The 21,494-nt window shown below is 47.5% G+C and overlaps 1 protein-coding gene across 3 annotated transcripts in view; it reads left to right on the top strand.

The window, feature by feature from the left end:
* The window catches only part of FOXJ3 (forkhead box J3), an 886,133-nt gene that overhangs the window by 303,664 nt on the left and 560,975 nt on the right, over nt 1-21,494 (top strand). For all 3 annotated transcript variants that reach the window (XM_063942940.1, XM_063942939.1, XM_063942941.1), the window contains exon 3: nt 7,016-7,471. In XM_063942940.1, the coding sequence (XP_063799010.1) occupies nt 7,148-7,471 (324 nt within the window). In that variant the 5' untranslated portion in view covers nt 7,016-7,147. The remainder of the gene's footprint in view (nt 1-7,015; nt 7,472-21,494) is intronic.

Raw genomic sequence — 21,494 nt, 5'->3', positions numbered from 1 at the left:
TGAAGTAGACACTGGTGCGGTGAGTGATCACACCGGGGTCCCGGTTAGCGGGTCCCCGATGACGAGTGGCGGCATTAGCGCTGAAATAAGATTGTTGATTTTTTTTTTTAACTTCCTTTACATAGAGGGGGGTTTTATAACTAACTTGGTAACATTACAGCCAATTTAAAACAGTAAGGGACCGCGCGCCACTGAATGGGCGTGGCTTCCCAGAGAGCGGGACCAGGTCCTTAAAGGTGCCATTTCCTGCTGCTGCTGACTGAAAGGCTGCTCCTCCACAGACCCTGCTGAACCAATTGTACTGGTACCAGGGGGTTTTATAGAAAGGTGGGAGCACATCAGCAGTGGTGACACTGCTGTAATACAAAATTGATATATATTGAATATACCCAGAGAGTGTTGCTTTGCGTGGGTATTGTGTGCTGGCCCCAATCCTCTCAGTGTCACTCCATACACGCTGTCTGGGGTTGCTGTGCTTTCTCACTATTTGTGTTGTAACTGCACTGTATTTATTCACATAACCATACCTCCCAACTGTCCCGATTTTTCGCGGGACAGTCCCGTTTTTTGGGGACTGTCCCACCCGCGGGCCACAGTGTCCCGCGTTGGGGGGGAGGCAGTTGGGAGGCTCAAGCACTCGCTACCCTGCCTAGCAGAGCAGCGGTGAGTCAGAGGGAGAGGGGGCATGCCAGCGGCACACAGAGTGCTGGACATGCCCCCTCAGTGATGAAAATGGGGGCATGGCTCGCGATCGCAGGTCCTCCCGCTAAGCCACATCCTCTTTTATTAGGCCACACCACTTTTTCGGGAGCGCGCGCGTGTCCCTCTTTGTACAAAAGTAAAGTTGGGAGGTATGACCTAACTCTGTGTTTCTGCAATAGAATGTCTGGGGAAAAGACTGTGTGTCCTTCATGTAACAATAGGTTTACACCTTCACCAGAAGGGTCTCTCTTACGTAACCAGTGTTCTATACTCTCTCAGGGTAGTAGTCTGCAGGAACTTGAATGGCTAGAATCATTCAAAAGCATGATTAATACTATTAATACAGTGTTAGCTACAGCCAGACAGGAAAGGCAGACCCTTAAACAATCTATAGATAATCTTTTTGTTAAGGCTGCTGACCACAGACCGGCTCATAAACGCATGCTCCCACAGGTACTCCAGTCTGACTCTGAGACTGAATTACCAGACCTGGATAAAGGGGAGGGTGACATGGAGGATAAGTCTCTGTCCCCGGGGGTTGAGGCCCTGATTTATGCTATTAGGGAGGTCCTCAACATACCGGTTAAGAAGACAGCACCAGAAGAGGAATTGTTTTTCAATGTAAAACCAAAATCCTCTGCCAGTTTTCCTATATCTAAGGAATTAGCTCAAAGGCCTACTAAAGCTTGCGGCTGTATTTCCAGAGCCATGGTAAAATGGTCCGATAATATAATAAATGGGTTTGACTCCCTACCTCAAGAAGAGATCATTACACTGCTACATCATATTCAGGATGCTGCAAATTTTATGAGTGAGTCCGTTAAAGATTTAATGTCTCATCAATGGCCGTACCCCTGCTATGGCAGTCTCTGCTCGCAGAGCTCTGTGGCTGCGACAACGTTCAGCGTTTGCTGACTCCAAGAAAGGTGTGGAGAATCTTCCTTTTACAAGAGATGCCTTGTTTGGGGAAGTACTGAACAAGTGCATTTCACAGGCGACGATGGGTAAGTCTACCTGCCCTCGGCTGCACCTCCTGTTAGACGTCCTTATTCTGGGCCCTCTCTGCAGTCCTTTCGTGTGGCCACATTCAGAGGCAGAGCCAGAGGCGCCTCAAATGCTGCTAGAGGAAACCGCGGTAAGTGCCGTAAACCAGCGGCTGCTGTATCTCTAGACCAGACCTCCAGGTCCTCTTCCACAAAGCCCTCTGTGTGTTTCAGCAGGGCGACTTTCAGGTAGGTGCTCGTCTCCAACACTTTGCCCACGTGTGGGCACAGTCCTGCCGTCCCCTTGGGTGAGGGACCTCATATCTCAAGGGTATCGGTTAGAATTTCAAGCACCACCTCCTCTCACATTCTTCAAGTCCAGCTTACCAGCTTCACCCGTAGCAAGGGTTACCTTACAAGATGCCATTCTGAAATGGCTACAAACGGAAGTTGTTGTCCCAGTATCTTCTCCGTTACACAACAGGAGTTTTTACTCCAGTCTTTTTGTTGTACAGAAACCGGACGTTGAGTACGGCCCATCTTGAACCTAAAATCATTGAACCCATATCTACGAGTTTTCAAATTCAAGATGGAGTCCCTGAGGGTGGTGGTCTCCGGTCTGGAGGAGGGGGAGTTCCTAGTACCACTGGATGTCAAGGATGCTTATACACATATCCCCATATGGCCTCCTTATCAGGCTTACCTCCGGTTTGCTATACTGGATCACCACTTCCAGTTTCAGGCCTTACCCTTTGGTCTTTCCACAGCCCCAAGGGTATTCACAAAAGTCAATGCAGAGATGATGCTGCAGTTACACAGTTTGGGAGTCAACACAGTCCCCTATTTGGACGATCTCCTGATAAAGGCGGTGAATGTCTGCTACACAGCATCAACTTCACTACTCGCCTGCTTACGGACCATGGGTGGATCCTAAATTTCACGTAGTCTCACCTGTAACCATAACAAAGAATTCAGGTTTAGGAATGATACTGGACACGGTGTCTCAGAAGGTATTCCTTCCAATGGACAAGGCCTTGACTATCCAGGCTATGGTCCGCTCGCTGCTCAGACCCCGCAAGATCTCACTTCATCTCTGCATCCGCCTACTGGGCTAGATGGTAGCCTCATATGAGGCAATCCAGTACGGCAGATTTCATGCCCGTCTGTTCCAGCTGGACCTACTGGACAAGTGGTCAGGGTCTCGCCTGCACATGCACCAGAGTATAACTGTCGCCAAAAGCACGGATCTCTCTGTTATGGTGGCTACAAGTCCCTCACCTTGTGGAAGGTCGGAGTTTCAGTACCCATTCCTGGACTCTACTGACTACAAATGCCAGCCTCCGAGGTCGGGGTGCTGTGACCCAGGGGGGTTCAGTTCCAGGGGAATTGGTTGAGTCAGGAATCCACACTCCCGCTCAATGTTCTGGAACTCAGGGCGATTTACAATGCTCTTCTACAAGTCACCTATCTTTTCCGAAATCAAGCCATCCAAGTACAGTCGAACAACGCCACGGCGGTGGCGTACATAAACCGGCAAGGAGGAACAAATAGCAGGGCCGCAATGCAAGAGGTGTCGCGGATACTCCTCTGGGCAGAGGCAAACGCAAGGGCCATCTCAGCCATATTCATTCCAGGAGCGGACAATTGGGAGGCGGACTTCCTCAGCAGGCACGCCCTCCATCCGTTAGAATGGCCCCTTCATCCTCCGGTGTTTCAACAACTTGTTCACCGGTGGGGCTGTCCGCAGACAGACCTCATGGCTTCTCATCTCAACAATAATCTTCGCCATTACTGTTCCAGAACAAAGGATCCGCAGGCTGCAGTAGTGTACGCTCTGACGGAGCCGTGGTCTTACCAGTTCGTAAACCAGTTTCCTCCAATCTCTCTCATTCCAAGAGTTCTAAAAAGACTACACAGGGAAAGAGTTTAGGCAATTCTAATTGCCCCGAATTGGCCTCGATGGGTACGCAGACCTCCTGACCCTGTCTCTGGAGGAACCCTGGCCTCTTCTGCTTCGCAAGGACCTTCTGCTACAAGGACCGTTCGTTTATCCAGACTTACTGCGGCTACGTTTGACGGCTTGGAAGTTGAGAGGAAGATTCTAGCCAGAAAAGGTCTCCCACCTAAGGTTGTTTCCACTATGGTCCAGGCCCGTAAGGTGGTTACGTCAAAACATTACCACCGCACCTGGAAGAAATACGTTTCTTGGTGTGAGGATAGAAAATATTCTCCTGTGGAGTTTCATCTTGGCAGGTTTCTGCTCTTCCTACAAGCAGGCGTGGATATGGGCCTCTATCAAGGTTCAGATTTCGTCTCTCTCCATCTTCTTCCAGAAACAATTGGTGGTCCTACCGGAAGTACAGACTTTCCTGAAGAAAGTTCTTCGCATTCAACCGCCCTTTGTCCCTCCCACGGCTCCGTGGGATCTCTCTGTGGTCTTGACTTTTCTCCAGTAAGACTGGTTTGAACCTTTACACAAGGTGGACTTGAAATATCTTACCTGGAACACTGTCATGCTGCTGGCTCTAGCCTTTGCTAGACGTGTGTCAGAATTGGGGGCCCTAGCTTGTAAGATTTCATCCACAGACCCCCTTACTTTTACCTGCAAGGGCTCCCGTGTATGCAAAAAGGGCGCCGGTACTTACTGAAAAAAGGAGATTTATAAAAAGATGCTGCTGCTCTCAGTTTATAAGGATAACTGCATTCCTTACAAAAGACAACAAATGAAACTTACCGGGATAAAAAGCCCTATGTCAAACAAAGAGCGCTGCCATCGCTCATCAATACCACAATAAGTAATTATAGAACTTCATATACTCAGTTTCACAATGGATCTTTTTAATATATCTTTTATTCCCAAAAAGAGTTTCAATAAAAATATATAATGCTGCAGCATATGTAAAATACAATTTACATATATTCAACATACATTAAGATTCCCTAGAGGCTTGCCAGTATTCCTTATGATATCCCAATCAGTGTTTAGACCACAGATGGGTCCATTACCTTATTCAATTGAAGAGTGTCCACAGATAATAAATAACTCCCAATGGACCATATAGGGATTACTTGTTTGACTCTCACATATAGAGCCAATTCCAGTATCTCATGATCCCAATTGGTGGCTATTAGATTAATTAATTTAAGTTCCAAAAGAAGTCCCAAGTTCACATAAATGGCTTAAACCACAGGTTCTGAAACTCGATCCTCAGGACCCCACACGGTGCATGTTTTGCAGGTCTCCTCACAGAATCACAAGTGAAATAATTAGCTCCACCTGTGGATCTTTTAAAATGTGTTAGTGAGTAATTAATACACCTGTGCATCTGCTGGGTTACCTGCAAAACATGCACTGTGTGGGGTCCTGAGGACCGAGTTTGAGAACCTGTGGCTTAAATTGTTATCAGTTTGGTCTAAAATTTACTGGACAATGCCATCGAACACAGGTGACATTTCTGGACATAGCACTTAAGGTTGAGAACGAGAAAATAATAACGGAAACTTATGTAAAAGAGGTGGATCAGAGCAGGCACTTTCACTATAAGAGTAGCCACCTTCAAAGGTGGAAAAATAATATATACAATTGAATATCTTTCTATGCTTTGCTGTGGTTTACATAATTGGAATAAAGCTTGCTTATAAGAGATAAAGATATAAACTCTCTCATGTGCATCACTGTAAACTGCATCACTCACGGACATAGATGTTGATAAAAGAAAATGCCTTTTGACTGGTTTTCTAGCTTTGTCCTGTGCAGGCTGTTTGCGAATAGTGATGTGGGTATCAGGACAAGAATGTAAGTGTTTCCTGTATGGAGGAGGCGCTGTCATTTTTGTAGGTTTAACCTATAATACAACTTATGGGAAACTATTAAATACTGCTTGGTTGAGGCACTTTGAATAGGTGGGCTTTGATATTCAGAAAAATACATCCTATCAATTCACTAAGAACCAGTGATATAAGCACAGTTGGTGTAATGTTAGCATTTTACTGCCTCACAACACTGATGTCTCCCACCGCAACCTTAAATGTTTGTAACTTTAATTTTATTCCCGTGCTTGCGCATGTTTCTTCCCCCAACCCAAAATTATTACAGTAGTTTAATTGGTTCCTGATAGAAAAAAAAAAAAAATAACCGTAGGGGGCAATTCAATTTAGGGTGGGGAATTCCAAACCTTTTGCTATTCAATTAGAAGAGAGAAAATTGTTTCTGAAGACATCACTGTAAGTCCGATTTTTTCCCCCTAAAATCATCAAATAATCACTGGGACTTGCCCTGCCACTCCGACGATAGTCCCGCTTAGAACTAATTAAGCATTTGGAAGCTGAAAACCTTGCAACCTTTTTTTTAATTGGATACTACAGGTATCGGGAGCACGCATACTTGCAGTAATCAAAAATTGGGCACGAGGCCCACAAGGTTTTATACCTCGCTAAACCTCACACCCAATTGACTTCCACCTTTTAGTGTGCATGTGTGTGTACATGTAGCAGGGGATATACAGTAGATTGTAAGTTTCACTGGGGCATGGACTAATGTGACTAGCCAAATATTTTCTATATAGCACTACGAAATATGTATGCACTTATAAATAACTGTTAACAAAAATAATAAATGTAACTGAGGTACTGTTGTATTCAGTCTTAAAAACCAGCGACATCACAGGCATACAGTGGATTTAATGTACTAGAATACTTTCCAACCTATTTGTCTGGTCACTTTAGGATCCTTGAATGTGTCTTTTGGGGTCCGTCAACACAGCATTCCCCATTGTTTTTTATGGACTGCGATCCTTTTGAATGTATCAAGCGTATCTTTCTGGAGCTTGGTCCCGATAGCTAACACCCTCTTTAGAGGGTGTTATATCTATTGCAGCCTATAAGTTACTATAGGGTCTATTTACTAAGCCTTGGATGAAGATAAAGTGCATTGAGATAAAGTACCAGCCAATCAGCTCCTAACTACCATGTCACAGACTGGGTTTGAAAAATGACAGGATCCGATTGGCTGGTACTTTATCTCCATGCACTTTATCTCCATCCAAGGCTTTGTAAAATAGGGCTCTATTTACTAAATGGCTGAGTTAGAAACCTGTAAGTGAAACCCGTCTTAAGACAGTTGAATATCAGGGAGCTGTCTTGGCATGATTTACATATTGTTTCTCAGCGGACACATGCCTGTAAGGCATCTATGATCAGGGAAAATGATCGTAATAAAATTTACATTTATTTACATATGTACCCACCTAGTAATTTTCTAAACGCGTTGTTCTTGTTTTTTTTTTTAAATAGTGTAGCTATTTCTTGACACGTTTCTTTATTTCTTTCAGATTAAACATTGGTCATCTCTTCATTTGGAAATCATAAAGTTACAGTACCTGGATATATCTACATTTGTTTTTGTTTTTTCCACTTGGAAGCACCGTATAAATATACAGATATATAAACTGAAACATAAAAAAATGACTTCAGAACTGGAGAGCAGCCTCACCTCTATGGACTGGCTTCCCCAGCTCACAGTGAGAGCTGCCATTCAAAATACAGACTCTGTCCAGAATACCCATGGATCTGGGATCTCCAAGAAGAGTGCCCTCATTGACCCCAACACCACACTGGACCAGGAAGAAGTACAACAGCACAAAGACGGGAAGCCTCCATATAGTTACGCCAGTCTCATTACATTTGCAATCAATAGCTCACCAAAAAAGAAAATGACTCTTAGTGAGATTTACCAGTGGATCTGTGATAATTTCCCCTATTATAAGGAGGCCGGAAGTGGCTGGAAGGTAAGGACTTACTTCATTATGGTACTCTGCATGTTTTACACTACACCGACTTCTGTAGTAATGCACTTCTAAAAAAGAAGTAACCTCCAAGCTTCCTAGCAGAATTCTGTGTAAGTCGGGCAGTAAATAACTGTTCCCATAGGACTCTATTGTGCATTAATCATACATTTAACATTTTTGATTGCTGCTGGCAAAAAGAACAGTTGTCTTAAAGTTTTTATGTACAGGTCCATTTAGCTTACTTTAGCTTTTTAATCCTAAGCACCAGTGTGCAGTGCTTGTTGAATACCCATGACCAAATAAATGCTCATGTGGCTTGCTTACAAGACCAGGCTACATTTATAGTGTATTTCTCTGACGTCCTAGTGGATGCTGGGAACTCCGTAAGGACCATGGGGAATAGCGGCTCCGCAGGAGACTGGGCACAACTAAAGAAAGCTTTAGGACTACCTGGTGTGCACTGGCTCCTCCCTCTATGACCCTCCTCCAGACCTCAGTTAGAATTTTGTGCCCGGCTGAGCTGGATGCACACTAGGGGCTCTCCTGAGCTCTTAGAAAAGAAAGTTATATTTAGGTTTTTTATTTTCAGTGAGATCTGCTGGCAACAGACTCACTGCTACGAGGGACTTAGGGGAGAGAAGCGGACCTACCTGCTTGCAGCTAGCTTGGGCTTCTTAGGCTACTGGACACCATTAGCTCCAGAGGGATCGAACACAGGCCCAGCCTCGGTCGTCCGGTCCCGGAGCCACGCCGCCGTCCCCCTTGCAAAGCCAGAAGCAAGAAGATGTTCCTGAAAATCGGCGGCAGAAGACTTCGGTCTTCATTAAGGTAGCGCACAGCACTGCAGCTGTGCGCCATTGCTCCCCATGCACACCACACACTCCGGTCACTGATGGGTGCAGGGCGCTGGGGGGGGCGCCCTGGGGCTGCAATAAGAGTACCTTACTGGCAAAAGAACACATAATATAGTCATTAAGACTATATATGTGTAAAATCCCCTGCCATATATTCCATAAAAAAGCGGGAGAAGCCCGCCGAGAAAGGGGCGGGGCTATCTCCCTCAGCACACTGGCGCCATTTCCTCTCACAGCTCCGCTGGAAGGACGCTCCCAAGGCTCTCCCCTGCAGTTTCCAGACTTCATAGGGTAAAAAAGAGAGGGGGGGCACTAAATTTAGGCGCAGTATCTGTATATTAATAGCAGCTATAAGGGAAAAATCACTGTATGTATAGTGTGAATCCCTACATTATATATAGCGCTCTGGTGTGTGCTGGCATACTCTCTCTCTGTCTCCCCAAAGGACTTTGTGGGGTCCTGTCCTCAGTCAGAGCATTCCCTGTGTGTGTGCGGTGTGTCGGTACGGCTGTGTCGACATGTTTGATGAGGAGGCTTATGTGGAGGCGGAGCAGGTGCCGATAAATGTGATGTCACCCCCTGCGGGGTCGACACCTGAGTGGATGGTTATGTGGAAGGAATTACGCGACAGTGTCAACTCCTTACATAAAAGGTTTGACGACATAGCAGATGTGGGACAGCCGGCTTCTCAGCCTGTGCCTGCCCAGACGTCTCTAAAGCCATCAGGGGCTCTAAAACGCCCGCTACCTCAGATGGCAGACACAGATGTCGACACGGATACTGACTCCAGTGTCGACGATGATGAGACTAGTGTACATTCCAATAGAGCCACCCGTTACATGATTACGGCAATGAAAAATGTGTTGCATATTTCTGATATTACCCCAGGTACCACAAAAAGGGGTATTATGTTTGGGGAGAAAAAACTACCAGTGGTTTTTCCCCCATCTGATGAATTAAATGAAGTGTGTGAAGAAGCGTGGGCTTCCCCCGATAAGAAACTGGTAATTTCTAAAAAGTTACTAATGGCGTACCCTTTCCCGCCAGAGGACAGGTCACGTTGGGAGACATCCCCTAGGGTGGATAAAGCGCTCACACGTCTGTCAAAAAAGGTGGCACTACCGTCTCCGGACACGGCCGCCCTAAAGGAGCCTGCAGATAGAAAGCAGGAGGCTATCCTGAAGTCTGTATATACACACTCAGGTATTATACTGAGACCGGCTATTGCTTCAGCATGGATGTGCAGTGCTGCAGCTGCGTGGTCATATTCCCTGTCGGAAAACATTGATACCCTAGACAGGGACACTATATTGCTAACCGTAGAGCATATTAAAGACGCTGTCTTGTACATGAGAGATGCACAGAGGGATATTTGCCGGCTGGCATCTAAGATAAACGCAATGTCCATTTCTGCCAGGAGAGGATTGTGGACTCGGCAGTGGACAGGAGATGCAGATTCTAAAAGGCACATGGAAGTATTGCCTTACAAGGGTGAGGAGTTGTTTGGGGATGGTCTCTCGGACCTCGTTTCCACAGCGACAGCTGGGAAGTCAGCATTTTTACCCCATGTTCCCTCACAGCCAAAGAAAGCACCGTATTATCAGGTACAGTCCTTTCGGCCCCAGAAAGGCAAGCGGGTTAGAGGCGCGTCCTTTCTGCCCAGAGGCAGAGGTAGAGGGAAAAAGCTGCAACATACAGCCAGTTCCCAGGAACAAAAGTCCTCCCCCGCTTCCTCTAAGTCCACCGCATGACGCTGGGGCTCCACAGGCGGAGCCAGGTACGGTGGGGGCCCGTCTCAAGAACTTCAGCGACCAGTGGGCTCGCTCACGGGTGGATCCCTGGATTCTACAAGTAGTATCTCAGGGGTACAAGCTGGAATTCGAGACGTCTCCCCCTCGCCGTTTCCTCAAATCTGCCTTACCGACAGCTCCCCCGGACAGGGAGGCAGTGCTGGAGGCGATTCACAAGCTGTATTCTCAGCAGGTGATAATCAAGGTACCCCTCCTTCAACAAGGACGGGGTTACTATTCCACAATGTTTGTAGTACCGAAACCGGACGGTTAGGTGAGACCCATTTTAAATTTAAAATCCTTGAACACTTATATAAGAAGGTTCAAGTTCAAGATGGAATCGCTCAGGGCGGTGATTGCAAGCCTGGACGAGGGGGATTCCATGGTATCACTGGACATCAAGGATGCTTACCTGCATGTCCCCATTTACCCTCCTCACCAGGAGTACCTCAGATTTGTGGTACAGGAGTGTCATTACCAATTCCAGACGTTGCCGTTTGGTCTGTCCACGGCACCGAGGGTATTTACCAAGGTAATGGCCGAAATGATGATACTCCTTCGGAGAAAGGGAGTTTTAATTATCCCGTACTTGGACGATCTCCTTATAAAGGCGAGGTCCAGGGAACAGTTGTTGATCGGTGTAGCACTAGCTCGGGAAGTGCTACAACAGCACGGCTGGATCCTGAATATTCCAAAGTCGCAGCTGGTTCCTACAACGCGTCTACTGTTCCTGGGGATGGTTCTGGACACAGAACAGAAAAAAGTATTTCTCCCGGAGGAGAAGGCCAAGGAGTTGTCATCTCTAGTCAGAGACCTCCTAAAACCAAAACAGGTGTCGGTGCACCACTGCACGCGAGTCCTGGGAAAGATGGTGGCTTCTTACGAGCAATTCCATTCGGAAGGTTCCATGCAAGGATCTTTCAGTGGGATCTGTTGGACAAGTGGTCCGGATCGCATCTTCAGATGCATCAGCTGATAACCCTGTCTCCAAGGACCAGGGTGTCGCTGTTGTGGTGGCTGCAGAGTGCTCATCTTCTAGAGGGCCGCAGATTCGGCATACAGGACTGGGTCCTGGTGACCACGGATGCCAGCCTTCGAGGTTGGGGGGCAGTCACACAGGGAAGAAACTTCCAGGGACTATGGACAAGTCAGGAGACTTCCCTACACATAAATATTCTGGAACTAAGGGCCATTTACAATGCCCTAAGTCAGGCAAGACCCCTGCTTCAACACCAGCCGGTGCTGATGCAGTCAGACAACATCACGGCGGTCGCCCATGTAAACCGACAGGGCGGCACAAGAAGCAGGATGGCAATGGCAGAAGCCACAAGGATTCTCCGATGGGCGGAAAATCATGTGTTAGCACTGTCAGCAGTGTTCATTCCCGGAGTGGACAACTGGGAAGCAGACTTTCTCAGCAGACACGACCTCCACCCGGGAGACTGGGGACTTCATCCAGAAGTCTTCCAAATGATTGTACACCAGTGGGAAAGGCAACAGGTGGACATGATGGCGTCCCGCCTCAACAAAAAGCTAAAAAGATATTGCGCCAGGTCAAGGGACCCTCAGGCGATAGCTGTGGACGCTCTGGTAACACCGTGGGTGTACCGGTCGGTGTATGTGTTCCCTCCTCTGCCTCTCATACCCAAGGTACTGAGACTAATAAGAAGGAGAGGAGTAAGAACTATACTCATTGTTCCAGATTGGCCAAGAAGAGCTTGGTACCCAGAACTTCAAGAAATGATCTCAGAGGACCCATGGCCTCTGCCGCTCAGTCAGGACCTGCTGCAGCAGGGGCCCTGTCTGTTCCAAGACTTACCGCGGCTACGTTTGACGGCATGGCGGTTGAACGCCGGATCCTGAAGGAAAAGGGCATTCCGGAGGAAGTTATCACTATGCTTATTAAAGCTAGGAAAGAAGTGACCGCAAACCATTATCACCGCATATGGCGGAAATATGTTGCGTGGTGTGAGGCCAGGAAGGCCCCAACGGAGGAATTTCAGCTAAGTCGATTTCTGCACTTCCTACAGTCAGGGGTGACTATGGGCCTAAAATTGGGTTCCATTAAGGTCCAGATTTCGGCTCTATCGATTTTCTTCCAAAAAGAACTGGCTTCACTACCTTAAGTTCAGACATTTGTTAAGGGAGTGCTGCATATTCAGCCCCCTTTTGTGCCCCCAGTGGCACCTTGGGATCTCAACGTGGTGTTGGATTTCCTAAAGTCGCATTGGTTTGAACCACTTAAAACCGTGGAACTAAAATATCTCACGTGGAAAGTGGTCATGCTGTTGGCCTTGGCTTCGGCCAGGCGTGTATCAGAATTGGCGGCTTTGTCTTGTAAAAGCCCTTATCTGATTTTCCATATGGATAGGGCGGAATTGAGGACTCGTCCCCAATTTCTCCCATAGGTGGTTTCAGCGTTTCATTTGAACCAGCCTATTGTGGTGCCTGCGGCTACTCGTGACTTGGAGGACTCCAAGTTGCTGGACGTAGTCCGGGCCCTAAAAATCTATGTTTCCAGGACAGCTGGAGTCTTCAAAGCAGACTATTGCTCGCTGGATCTGTAGCACGATTCAACTTGCACATTCTGCGGCTGGACTGTCGCATCCTAAATCTGTAAAAGCCCATTCCACGAGGAAGGTGGGCTCTTCTTGGGCGGCTGCCCGAGGGGTCTCGGCTTTACAACTTTGCCGAGCAGCTGCTTGGTCGGGGTCAAACACATTTGCTAAATTCTACAAGTTTGATACCCTGGCTGAGGAGGACCTAGCGTTCGCTCATTCGGTGTTGCAGAGTCATCCGCACTCTCCCGCCCGTTTGGGAGCTTTGGTATAATCCCCATGGTCCTTACGGAGTTCCCAGCATCCACTAGGACATCAGAGAAAATAAGATTTTACTCACCGGTAAATCTATTTCTCGTAGTCCGTAGTGGATGCTGGGCGCCCGTTCCAAGTGCGGATTGTCTGCAATACTTGTATATAGTTATTGTTTAACTAAAGGGTTATTGTTGAGCCATCTGTTGAGAGGCTCTGTTATATTTCATACTGTTAACTGGGTATAGTATCACGAGTTATACGGTGTTATTGGTGTGGCTGGTATGAGTCTTACCCGGGATTCAAAATCCTTTCCTTATTGTGTCAGCTCTTCCGAGCACAGTATCCTAACTGAGGTCTGGAGGAGGGTCATAGAGGGAGGAGCCAGTGCACACCAGGTAGTCCTAAAGCTTTCTTTAGTTGTGCCCAGTCTCCTGCGGAGCCGCTATTCCCCATGGTCCTTACGGAGTTCCCAGCATCCACTACGGACTACGAGAAATAGATTTACCGGTGAGTAAAATCTTATTTTTTAGCTTGAGTTTGGAGGGGTTAATATAGATTTTTAAACCTAACCTTAGGATTTTATTTTCTTTGTGCTGGAGAGTAAAATGGGAATACTACCTCTTTGCTCGCATAGCCCTGTCCTCCTTATTTTCCCTCCATTCTTGCGTGCTCTCCTTCCTCATTGCGTCCCCTCTCCTCCCTCCTAGCCTGTCTACTCCATTCTCATTGACCCACCTCTCCTCCCTCCTTGCCTGCCCTCTCCTTTCTTATTAGTCCCCCTCTCCAACCTCCGCTCTCTTTGCCTGCCCTCAATATATTATTATTATTTTTATTTTTTTTGTAAAGTATATTTTTGTTTTTTGTTTAGCACGCATAGATATTTTTGTTTAATACACAAGACAAACATATGCAAAACGGACAATAAATAACATCTGCATTTCATATAAGAGATCACAAGCAAAGATATTGACGTAGTTGTACTCAATAAAATATACAGTACAGAACTATCACTGTTAGGCAACAACATGCAGGAGTAATGAATTTTGGGTAAGGTATTTGAAATTAGGACAAAGCGCTTATATATCAAGTAGTACAGGGAATAGTCCTGCATTGCAGTGTTAATAGAAACAAGTCAATATGTACATAAGCATGGAGGCAGGCCGGCGTGTGCTGGGAGCAAAAGATTGTCAAATAAATCTTAAAACAACACAATTTGATTTAAGCAGTGGAAATAAGAAAATAATGAGAATTCTTCCAGAATCCTCAGATCTTATCATATTTCATGGAGCATTTATGTTTGGCATACATAAAACGCTCATGAGAAAATGTGGTGTTGACTAACGCCACATAGGCTGTAGAGGAGTGGAGGGTCGTGGCCCATCCAGGTACGAATTAAACAAACATGGGACAAAGTAAGGAGATTATTAATGGAGGTGGGCAGAGAGAGAATCTTGCAGATCTATCCCAAATACACAAATACGAGGGTTCATTAAAGGGATCTGAATAGCAGTGTTATGTATACATGTTGTTACTTCCTCCCAAAAAGCATATACCTGTGAGCACAACTAGAGCAAGTGCTAGAAATCAGCAGCTGGAGTGGAGCACTTAGGACAAGTATCAGATGCCGATCCTCCAATTTGAAGGATCGGTCTGCTTGGGGTCCAGTAGACCCTATGTAAATGTACAGCTGGATCTGTTGAAATCTGGCATAAGCCCTGGCACTCCTCAAGGAACAGAGGACATGGTCCCAATATTCATCTTCAGTCAAACCCAGATCCACCACCCATTTAGCTCGGAGAACACCTAAACCATAAGTCCTAGAGAAGGAGAGAGGAGTATAGAACAGAAACTGTCTTTTCACATGGCATATGTCCCTACGGGAACCCCTGGCCAGTGGTGACAAGTTGGGTGGGTAATGCCACGGCACAGGGACCAGTATAAATGTGTCCCCCGGCTGTGGCATTATCTCTTTGACTAGTGGAGCCCAGTGCTTGTTTAAAAAATATGAGGGACCCTACGTCCCTTTTCCCCCCGTATTTTTGGAACCAGGACCGGATCAAGAGCCTGGTACTGTTTTTTTAAAATACACAATTTCCACCCTGGTATTTTAACAACCAGGACAGGCTCAAAGAGCCCGAGGCTGGTTATGCTTAGGAGGGGCGACCCCCTTTTTTACTCTCTACTACATTTTTAAGTAGAGAAGCATGTTGAGATCCATGTGTAATTCTCCAAACACTCCAGCCAGAAGGTGGTCTATTTGAAAGCTCTGTTTGTGTACGAATTCCATCCATTTCCGGTAGTGTATGGCTGTTGTCAGCAGTGTTTGATAATGCGAATTCTTAGTAAATTACCATTGTAAATGTTGATTTACTTACAGGACTAAAAGCAATACTTAAAACCACACTTAATACACTTTATCATCGAGCCGCTGCGGCCGCTATATGCAATCCTTAGCCTACGTACTTATTACTCAGTTTGCGTACAAAGTCCCGTACAGTGTAAGCACTTTGCGTACTAACGCCGTGACGGGCTTACAAAGTACACGCGGTGCATACACACACAATGACACGCCATGAGCACTATGCAGTGTTCACGTGTGTCTGTAATACACTTGCAAATCTAGCAGGGAAAGGAGACACGACACCAATTGTATTTAGGAAGTTGGGATCCGACCCGCCAACATATAATTGATAAAAGGGGGTTACAACAAAGATATAATTACAATAACAGAAAAGAGGCTACAATACAATGGTACATACGTTTGTTTGTTTGCCAGCGCCACGCGGTCCCGGTGCTCAGGTCTATCAGGCAAGATGACCCTTCAGAGAGAGATTTCCGACAGGCTAGGCAGCTTGGCTTTTTATACAGTTGATCAAAACATAATTTCTGCTGCAGGGTACACTGGGCTCCACAAGGATTGGACAATGGGGTGTAGAATAGGATCCCGATCCGAGGCACCAACAGGCTCAAAGCTTTGACTGTTCCCAGAATGCACAGCGCCGCCTCCTATATCACCCCGCATCCCAGCACAGGATCTCAGTTTTGTAAGTTGGTGCTGCAGTAAGCAGGCACTGAACAGAGGGAGCCCTAAGAAAAGCTTTTTATGAGGTAAAATGTGAAGACTTCAAGGGCAGCAGCGGTGGTAAATGTCTTGTGACATTCACCGCTGCAGCTCCAGCTCTCTCCAGCGGCGCTGTACACTCCAGAGCCCTGGTTGCCGGGTACCTACAGCGGAGGCTCCGGTTTTCTTCACGTTAGACACACACAGCTGGGGCTCTCCAGGATCGCGTGGCTGCGCTTCGGGAGGTAGTAAGTGGGTCCCGCTTGCGGGACCGGTCTTTATCGCGATCCGGCGCGGTTAGTGGGAGGCGGGCCGCGCGCGCTGGTGATGGACACTGTGGATACAGGCGATTTCACTAGATCACCAGGGCATGGGTGCAGGTCAAGTTTTCTCTCTAAACCAATTCTTATATCGCCCACAGTACCCGGTGGTTTTGCCAGCAGAGGGGATAAGGCTTAGACCTGAAGCCCCTCCCCCAGCCCCAGGGCGCCATTTCTAGCAAGTGTTCCCGCCCTGGAGCTGCATATCTGTCTTTCTCTTAAGTCCTAGAGGATGCTGGGGACTCCGTAAGGACCATGGGGTAGACGGGCTCCGCAGGAGACATGGGCACTAAAAAAGAACTTTAGGTATGGGTGTGCACTGGCTCCTCCCTCTATGCCCCTCCTCCAGACCTCAGTTTATTAGTGTGCCCAGAGGAGACTGGGTGCATTACAGGGAGCTCTCCTGAGTTTCCTGAAAAGAAAGTATTTTGTTAGGTTTTTATTTTCAGGGAGCCTGCTGGCAACAGACTCCCTGCATCGAGGGACTGAGGGGAGAGAAACAGACCTACTTTAATGTTAGGCTCTGTTTCTTAGGCTACTGGACACTATTAGCTCCAGAGGTCTCACCCTCGCCGTTCGTCCCAGAGCCGCGCCGCCGTCTTCCTCGCAGAGCCGGAAGATAGAAGCCAGGTGAGTATGTGAAGAGAAGACTTCAGAGGCGGCAGAAGACTTCAGATCTTCATAGAGGTAACGCTGTGTGCCATTGCTCCCACACAGCACACACACGGCAGTCACTGTAAGGGTGCAGGGGGGGGCGCCCTGGGCAGCAATAAGGACCTCCAAATCTGGCTTAAATAGTGATATACAGGCTAGGCACTGTATATATGAGACCCCCGCCAGTTTTTTTTTTTTATTTTTCAGCGGGACCGAAGCCCACCTCTGAGGGGGCGTAGCTTGTTCCTCAGCACTCACCAGCGCCATTTTCTCCACAGCACACCGCTGAGAGGAAGCTCCCCGGACTCTCCCCTGCTTACCACGGTGAAAGAAGGTTTTTAAGAAGGGGGCGGGGCACATAATTTGGCGCAAAATGGCTGATAACAGCGCTATCTGGGTAAAGATATTGTGTTTTTTCCCTGGGTCATTAGCGCTGGGTGTGTGCTGGCATACTCTCTCTCTGTCTCTCCAAAGGGCCTTAAGGGGGATCTGTCTTCAGATAAGAGGATTCCCTGAGTGTGTGGTGTATCGGTACGCGTGTGTCAGCATGTCTGAGGTAGAAGGCTCTCCTAGGGAGGAGGTGGAGCAAATGACTGTGGTGTCTCCGTCGGCAACACCGACACCTGACTGGTTGGATATGTGGAATGTTTTAAGTGCTAATGTGAATTTATTGCACAAAAGGTTGGACAAAGCTGAGTCCAAGGGATGTACAGGGTGTCAAGCCCTGCCTGCCCCTATGTCACAGGGACCTTCGGGGTCTCAAAAGCGCCCACTATCCCAAATAGTAGACACGGATACCGACACCGATTCTGACTCCAGTGTCGACTACGATGATGCAAAGTTACAACCAAAATTGGCTAAAAGTATTCAATATATGATTATTGCAATAAAAGATGTTTTGCATATCACAGAGGACCCCCCTATCCCTGACACGAGGGTTCACATGTATAAGGAAAAGACACCTGAGGTAACCTTTCGCCCGTCTCATGAGCTGAACGAGTTATTTGAAAAGGCTTGGGAATCTCCAGACAAAAAACTGCAGATTCCCAAAAGGATTCTTATGGCGCATCCTTTCCCGAATAAGGAGAGGATACGGTGGGAATCCGCCCCAAGGGTGGACAAAGCGTTGACACGCTTGTCCAAAAAGGTAGCGCAGCCATCCCAAGATACGGCTACCCTCAGGTATCCTGCTGATCGCAAGCAGGAGGCTACCTTGAAGTCCATTTACACACATTCTGGTACCTTACTCAGACCGGCGATAGCGTCGGCTTGGGTTTATAGCGCTGTAATAGCATGGACAGATACCTTGTCGGCGGAAATTGATACCCTGGATAAGGATACCATGTTATTGACTCTGGGTCATATTAAAGATGCTGTCTTATATATGAGAGATTCTCAAAGAGACATTGGCCTACTGGGTTCTAGAGTCAACGCTATGGCGATTTCTGCTAGACTAGTCCTATGGACCCGGCAATGGACAGGTGATGCCGACTCCAAGAGGCATATGGAGGTTTTACCTTACAGGGGTGAGGAATTGTTTGGGGAAGGTCTCTCGGACCTGGTTTCCACAGCTACGGCAGGTAAATCAAATTTTTTGCCTTATATTCCCTCACAGCCTAAGAAAGCGCCACATTATCAGAAACAAAAGAGTACGAGTATCGTCCTTTCTTGCCAGAGGTAAGGGCAGAGGGAAAAAGTGGAATTTACTCACCGGTAATTCTATTTCTCTGACGTCCTAAGTGGATGCTGGGGACTCCGTCAGGACCATGGGGATTAGCGGCTCCGCAGGAGACAGGGCACAAAAGTAAAAGCTTTAGGATCAGGTGGTGTGCACTGGCTCCTCCCCCTATGACCCTCCTCCAAGCCTCAGTTAGATTTTTGTGCCCGGCCGAGAAGGGTGCAATCTAGGTGGCTCTCCTAAAGAGCTGCTTAGAGTAAAAGTTTTGTTAGGTTTTTAATTTTCAGTGAGTCCTGCTGGCAACAGGCTCACTGCATCGAGGGACTTAGGGGAGAGAAGTGAACTCACCTGCGTGCAGGATGGATTGGCTTCTTAGGCTACTGGACACCATTAGCTCCAGAGGGAGTCGGAACACAGGTCTCACCCTGGGGTTCGTCCCGGAGCCGCGCCGCCGACCCCCTTGCAGATGCCGAAAAGTGAAGAGGTCCAGAAACCGGCGGCAGAAGACTTTTCAGTCTTCATAAGGTAGCGCACAGCACTGCAGCTGTGCGCCATTGTTGTCAGCACACTTCATAGCAGCGGTCACTGAGGGTGCAGGGCGCTGGGGGGGGCGCCCTGGGCAGCAATGATAGTACCTTATTCTGGCTAAAAATACATCACATATAGCCCCTGGGGGCTATATGGATGTATTTAACCCCTGCCAGGTCTCAGAAAAACGGGAGAAGAAAGCCGCCGAAAAGGGGGCGGGGCCTATTCTCCTCAGCACACAGCGCCATTTTCCCTCACAGAAATGCTGGTGGGAAGGCTCCCAGGCTCTCCCCTGCACTGCACTACAGAAACAGGGTTAAAACAGAGAGGGGGGGCACTTATTTGGCGATATGACTATATATATTAAAATGCTATAAGGGAAAAACACTTATATAAAGGTTGTCCCTGTATAATTATAGCGTTTTTGGTGTGTGCTGGCAAACTCTCCCTCTGTCTCCCCAAAGGGCTAGTGGGGTCCTGTCCTCTATCAGAGCATTCCCTGTGTGTGTGCTGTGTGTCGGTACGTGTGTGTCGACATGTATGAGGACGATGTTGGTGAGGAGGCGGAGCAATTGCCTGTAATGGTGATGTCACTCTCTAGGGAGTCGACACCGGAATGGATGGCTTATTCAAGGAATTACGTGATAATGTCAACAGAGACGGCCGGCAAACAATATAGTACCTGTCCAGGCGTCTCAAACACCGTCAGGGGCTTTTAAACGCCCATTTACCTCAGTCGGTCGACACAGACACAGACACGGACACTGATTTCAGTGTCGACGGTGAACAAACAAACTTATTTTCCTTTAGGGCCACACGTTACTTGTTAAGGGCAATGAAGGAGGTGTTACATATTTCTGATACTACAAGTACCACAAAAAAGGGTATTATGTGGGGTGTGAAAAAACTACCTGTAGTTTTTCCTGAATCAGATAAATTAAATGAAGTGTGTGATGATGCGTGGGTTTCCCCCGATAGAAAATTATTGGCGGTATACCCTTTCCCGCCAGAAGTTAGGGCGCGTTGGGAAACACCCCTTAGGGTGGATAAGGCGCTCACACGCTTATCAAAACAAGTGGCGGTACCGTCTCCAGATAGGGCCGTCCTCAAGGAGCCAACTGATAGGAGGCTGGAAAATATCCTAAGAAGTATATACACACATACTGGTGTTATACTGCGACCAGCGATCGCCTCAGCCTGGATGTGCAGAGCTGGGGTGGCTTGGTCGGATTCCCTGACTAAAAATTTTGATACCCTTGACAGGGACAGTATTTTATTGACTATAGAGCATTTAAAGGATGCATTTCTATATATACGAGATGCACAGAGGGATATTTGCACTCTGGCATCAAGAGTAAGTGCGATGTCCATATCTGCCAGAAGATGTTTATGGACACGACAGTGGTCAGGTGATGCAGATTCCAAACGGCACAAAGAAGTATTGCCGTATAAAGGGGAGGAGTTATTTGGGGTCGGTCCATCGGACCTGGTGGCCACGGCAACTGCTGGAAAATCCACCGTTTTTACCCTAAGTCACATCTCTGCAGAAAAAGACACCGTCTTTTCAGCCTCAGTCCTTTCGTCCCCATAAGAGTCATATCTGCCCAGGGATAGAGGAAAGGGAAGAAGACTGCAGCAGGCAGCCCATTCCCAGGAACAGAAGCCTCCACCGCTTCTGCCAAGTTTCTCAGCATGACGCTGGGGCCGTACAGGACCCCTGGATCCTACAAGTAGGATCCCAGGGGTACAGATTGGAAAGTAGAGACGTTTCCCCCTCGCAGGTTCCTGAAGTCTGCTTTACCAACGTCTCCCTCCGACAGGGAGGCAGTATTGGAAACAATTCACAAGCTGTATTCCCAGCAGGTGATAATCAAAGTACCCCTCCTACAACAAGGAAAGGGGTATTATTCCACACTATGTTGTGGTACTGAAGCCAGAAGGCTCGGTGAGACCTATTCTAAATCTGAAATATTTGAACACTTACAAAGGTTCAAATCAAGATGGAGTCACTCAGAGCAGTGATAGCGAACCAGGAAGAAGGGGACTATAGGGTGTCCCGGGACATCAGGGATACTTACCTCCATGTCCCAATTTGCCCTTCTCACCAAGGGTACCTCAGGTTCGTGGTACAGAACTGTCACTATCAGTTTCAGACGCTGCCGTTTGGATTGTCCACGGCACCCCGGGTCTTTACCAAGGTAATGGCCGAAATGATGATTCTTCTTCAAAGAAAATGGACGACCTCCTGATAAGAGCAAGGTGCAGAGAACAGTTGGAGGTCGGAGTAGCACTATCTCAAGTAGTTCTACGACAGCACGGGTGGAT

Source organism: Pseudophryne corroboree, chromosome 10 (assembly GCF_028390025.1).
Source record: "Pseudophryne corroboree isolate aPseCor3 chromosome 10, aPseCor3.hap2, whole genome shotgun sequence".
Classification (NCBI taxonomy): domain Eukaryota; kingdom Metazoa; phylum Chordata; class Amphibia; order Anura; family Myobatrachidae; genus Pseudophryne; species Pseudophryne corroboree.
This window is presented reverse-complemented; position numbering and strand designations above follow the sequence as displayed.